Source organism: Rhagoletis pomonella, unplaced genomic scaffold (assembly GCF_013731165.1).
Source record: "Rhagoletis pomonella isolate Grant_MI unplaced genomic scaffold, Rhpom_1.0 Rhpom_scaffold_00012, whole genome shotgun sequence".
Lineage (NCBI taxonomy): Eukaryota > Metazoa > Arthropoda > Insecta > Diptera > Tephritidae > Rhagoletis > Rhagoletis pomonella.
The window spans coordinates 23,326,218-23,331,819 of record NW_023458566.1 but is presented as its reverse complement, the minus strand read 5'-3'; the positions used below and the strand labels follow the sequence as shown (position 1 = coordinate 23,331,819).

Genomic DNA, 5,602 nt, shown 5'->3' with positions numbered 1-5,602 from the left:
AGTAAGTGACGCAAGCGTTTTATTCACAACTACCTGTGTCGCTACATGTTCACGGTGACCATATTTATGAGAGCCGAATATGGAACAAAAAATATTTTTGCAAATTTTTTCCACAACAGTTTACAGATCTCAATGCCTTCTTCAATGATTCTAGATGTATTAGCTCTGAAAAATTATCCTTTTAGTAACATCACAATTTTGTAGGATAATTTTCTCGATATTTTTACCCCGTAAAATTTGTTTAAAAGAAAATCGTAAAATTATAGTATAATAAAGTGCTGTTTTAAGTCGCTATGGCGTACCATTATTTAATTTTTGGCATTTTTTTTTTTTGTTGACGCCTTTTTTCATGCAAAGTAAGTATGTTCGACCGATTTTTTGAAACAGAAGCAACTGAGTAGCACTTTCCACTCGCATTTTATTATACAAGATCCTAATTAAAAAGTTTGAAATTTTGGTGAAACATTGCAGAACTCATTTTTATAGTTTTTTTGCACAAAGTTTGAAATTTGGTATTAGTATATGGTTTTTGTTAGGAAAAGAGCTTTACTTTCATAAAATAAATAACAAACATTACATAAACTAGGGAAAAATAACCAAAACTTAGTAAAATATCAAGTCCTAATTGCTATTTTGGTCATTGTATGTATTCCTCGATAGGAATCACAGGCATTCAGACTAGAAAATATGGAGAAAATTACGACCATATACCAACATCACTTACAACTCGTTCATAGGCATGCCATTTAAATGAGCTGTTAAGGCGAAACACCGAATACGGGACAAATACAGGACATTAAAAGAAATACAGAACATTTGGCGTCCCGTGTAAAATAAATAAATTACCAGGACCAAGGGTCCAAAAAGAGGACTGTTACATTAGATATTTACGGAGGTCTATAGCAGCAGATCCAAAAGAAAAAATAAAGAAAAGAAATATCGAAGCATGTACAAGACACAAATATAATACAAGGTTTTGACATTAAGTTAATCATCTTATATAAGTCATATAATTATGACTCATATTGAGGCTCATTTATGAATTTAAGCTCTCATATAAGTCAACCTTCACCAGAAGGGAAACACCTAAATTGCAGACTCTGGGTGCATTATGAGCAACATTAGGACTCATTTATGACTCCAAATGTTTGCTGGGATGGTATATATATATATATATATATGTACATAAATATGTGCGAATGTCCGTATATCGAAAAAATCTTAATAGCCAAGTCACAGATATGTGTAATTTAGGGGGTCTGACATTTAGATTCCATGCATTGAAACGCGCCAAATTAATTAGAGCCCATAATGTTTTCCTTACTTCTGCTCCACCTTACAAATTAACACCTCTGAATCGACAATTAACAGATCATGTTAATTAAACTAAAATTCAAAGCTTAAAATATATGTAAACAAACATCAATTCCAGATAAGAGAGCTCGATATAAAAACGACGTAATTTATGCAGCAAGTTTTAAGTTGTCGAAGTTATTTGCTGGAAAGTAGTGCGGCTGAGGACACGCAGAACCACAAACCTATTTCACTGCAAATAGGTAACGGAAAGTAATAAGGATTAGGCTAGGATTATAAAATTTCACAATCAAAGTCAAACTTAAAATGCCAGTGAAAAACAAATGTCAAATTTTCCTTATTTTCGCTGCGCTATTTGCTGCCTCCGAGACATTGCCAGTATTGGATACTTCGTCAGGCATAGACAACTCAACGATTGAGGAATTACAAGCGAGTGTCAATGATACACCAAAGAATCTGTAAGCACTGAATAAATAGCCTAATTTAATGAATCATTTTTAGCTTAAATCCTATCGTGTAGTTATGTTGTTAAGGCTGTTGTGTACGAAATTGGAATTTTAACGGAAGCGGACGATAATGAAACCAGTTTTGAAAGGTAGAAATTCACACATTTTTAATTGGAACCGGAACATCTACATATTTCCGTTTGTGTTGTAATTTTAGCCAAGAACGCGTGGATTTGACCTTCTATGATGCACACTCCAACCAGAGCCATATCAACCTCGGTGATGTGCCTTTGCCGATCCAAACGAACATTTCCGGACAAGTACTTACCGGCATAGCGCCCGTCAATATTGGCGCATTCAGCAGCCCATTGGAGCTTTTACAAACGTTGCCACTAACCGGGACCATAGTCAATATAACGCATAGCAACACGGCGTATTATCAACTCACTAAGTCAAATGCCAGTGACACGTTAAAGCCACATGTAACGAGTGTTGAAGAATTAACAAATGTGTCTGACCTCTTTCCAGTAGTTAGCGAGGTGCCACTACAACACCCACTTGCAACTAGCCAAGCAGCGGCAAATACTGTAAATAGTTAAAGAATTACTACTACATATTTTGATTGCGGTGCTGATATAATACATAGCAGTTGTTGGCATCACTGGAAATAAAGACTGTATATATGTATGAATATGTACATAAATTATGTATGCATGTATATGCACATAGTATGTATTTATGTAAGGAGCTAGTGTTGATCTGTATGCATTGATTCCTGGTAATAACTGATCACTTGTACAAAATGTCAAAACTTATTTTAGTGGATGAATAAAGTTTCATCAAGCTAATTTGCATGCATGTATGTATGTGCGTCGAAAAGCTATTTGAATATCAACATTTATCTAAATATTTTCATTTGCAACAACTTAATATACTATTTAAAGGAATTTCCAGTTCTTTTTAGACTTTGAAATAAAAAAAGATGTAGTGAAAAAATTGTCGTACCGCTCTTTTTAAATAAACCATTAGATTCCTCTGCCTTAGTACAATGGGATTTCCTTAGGACCTTTATTATTTTGTATTCAAAATTCCGATTACTTTTTCTTTTTCTTTTTTTTGAGGATATCTTAGAATATAGGATGGTTCGTGCTCTAGTTTTCCGGATCTTCCTAGATATTTTCGAGGTTTTCTGAGTTTTTTCAAGGAGTTTTGTATCTGTATAGATGTTTTCACGATTATTCGAAAGGTTTCGCGTTTTGCTTTTTGAAATTTTCGAGATTTTTACGAACTGTGATGTCGCATTTGGGACTTTTCGGGAGAGACCTTATTGGATAGTTTCCAAAATTTTTTTATCGAAATTTCTCAAGTTATTTGGGATATTTCGAGCACTCTCGGCATTTCTCCGTGATGTTTGGAGCAGGGATGTTGCGAATATTTGCGTTCGCATTCGTTATGCGAATAATTCGCATCATTTTATACATTCGCATCAAATAATACGAATGTTTTGCGAATGCGAATGTGTACACTCTAATATTGTTGAAATGGCTCTAAGTCTGTCTAACCAGGGTGCGGACAATAACCGACTTTTAGCTTCAGGCGCTAAACGGTTAAGTGGTATATCAGGCAAATTGATGGGCCTTCAACAAGGACTGCCCAAAGTCTTAAAAGCAACCTAGAAATAATTATAGATTCCTTCAGTGAAAGCGAAGGATCGGATGTAGAATTTGGAGACATTAGAAAATGTCAAATTAAAGAGTCGATTACGGATAGCAACGCAACCACGCTTCGGTTGCCAGCTGGCAACGCAACTCTAAAGAAAATTTGTATTACGAATGGCAACTATCGTCAGTTGCTGTAGAATTATCGATAATCGAAATTTGACAGTTCGACAACCAGCAAGCGGCTGTAAACAAGCTGTGCGAGTAAAATTAAATTATTAAAATAAAGAGTTTTAAAGAAAAGATAGCAATAAAGCTAAACTCGTCACAATTTTTTGTTTAAGAAGAAGAGAAGTGCATGAACGCGGCCTCAATCAGGCGACATTTAAAGGATAATTCCAATCCTCTAGAGCTACCGCGTGCACTGTAATCAAAAGTTAATGCTTTCAAAGGTTTTTCTTTTATTTTCGTTTCGTGTTCATTTTCAAAGCATATTGAGGACTTCCAAAAGAAGCTGTAGTATAATTGGTTAATAAACAAATTAACCACTTCGTTCAACTTCAATACCTCCGCTCATAGAAAAGCTTGCGCACCTCTTCAATTTTTCGCAGAAGGAAGTGCCACAGCAATGACTTGAATTTGGAAAACTTGGTGTGTCGGTAGTTTTAAAAGAGGTGCTTCAGGTGATAAATAAAAGAATTTGCAATCAGTGTTCGCTTTTGTTTCGCCAAAAGGGCGTACTCCACGGGAACTAAAATTTCAAGTTTTGTTTTGTTATTTTCACCATATTCTGTAAAAGCAAACTGCATTGCAAACGGTCAATATCGTTCAAATTATTAAAAAATAAAATATATGACACACTTTTCAAATTTTCGCTCCTAAATACGCTACAAAAACATTCCCAGCAATCACATACTGCAGTTGTCAGTTGTTAGTTGAAAGTTGCCAGTTGCCATCTGTAATATCGTTTTGGCAACTAGCTACGCAACTGAATTGCTGATTGCTATCGATAATCGAACCATAAAGTTCAATTGAAGACCTATCTTAAAGACAAATGAGCTTATCTCCGTAAAAATCCCCTCGATTGGTGGAAAACTAAACTAAAATTACTTTTTTTTTTAAATATAATATGCCCCTTTTGAACTTTGACTACTAGATTAAAACACTGCACTATGGTCTGATAGCTACTATTTGCTGGCCAAGTCATTTTTTAGAGTATCGATAAATCGATTTTTTTGTCCCTTCACTAAACTAATTCTCCAGAGTAAAAAAGTACATACTCATTATTTTCCTAAAGAGTTTTCCCATTGAGATATCAGCTGACATTTTTACTAAAAGTTTTAAAACTTATTGCTTTCGTAGTCAGTAGTTTTGTAGTTCGAAATGGTATGTATGTCTTCGGGTGCGAAAGATACTTCATAAAACATCATGGAAATGAATGTTTGTATGATTAACAAAAAAAGAAAGCTAACATATAGCTTGCTAAATAAAATAGAATTCATTTGCAAAATGGACTCTAATTTGGGTAATAATATTCCACTTTAATTCATTTGGCGGTCTTGAAGCTTTGTGGGCAATAAAAATTTTCAATTTAGAGTTTAGAGTGCATTTTTTGAATAATGGGCTTTTTTATTAGAAAAGGTGTGTTTTGCCGTGCTTTTCGACGTTTGAAAAGCAGCTGTTTTAAACATTTTGCTGCGAAATATTCACCCTCATTACGTAAGTCGTAAATTAGGCTGAATTGTACGACTCGACAACATTAGCATTGTCGTGCTGAAATAAGTAAACGACTAAAATTGTCGAAAACTATGCAGTGCTGCCAAGTTCTTCCGTTTTAATACACTAGTCGAGTGGAAAGTTTAGGCAATGACGCTAAATTTTCGATACGATTCGACTCTCGAAAAACGACTTGCATTCGGCACGACTCTCGCAATGAGGCTGATTATTAGATGGAGCACATCCGAAGAATATGACAAAAAAAAAATGCATTGTTGTTTTTTTTTTGTTTAAACTTGTACGTTACGTTATTTTTTCAACTTTATATGTAGCTTAATATTGGTAATATACTTTTTGTGCTAGTGCCCTTTCAAATAAATACAAATAAAAACTTATATTTAAAGGAAAAAGTTATTATTTGAAGCAGGTGTGATTAGAAAAAAATATATACCAAAAACTAAGCAACTT

General features: G+C 34.3%; 2 protein-coding genes across 2 annotated transcripts in view; one reads left to right on the top strand and one right to left on the bottom strand.

The window, feature by feature from the left end:
• Window positions 1-5,602, bottom strand: part of LOC118748149 — a 47,575-nt gene that overhangs the window by 13,617 nt on the left and 28,356 nt on the right. The window lies entirely within an intron of this gene.
• Window positions 1,254-2,872, top strand: LOC118748155. Its single transcript, XM_036482489.1, has 3 exons — window positions 1,254-1,772; window positions 1,835-1,909; window positions 1,978-2,872. The coding sequence occupies exons 1-3, from the start codon at window positions 1,621-1,623 to the stop codon at window positions 2,357-2,359; spliced, it is 609 nt and encodes a 202-aa protein (XP_036338382.1). The 5' UTR covers window positions 1,254-1,620; the 3' UTR covers window positions 2,360-2,872.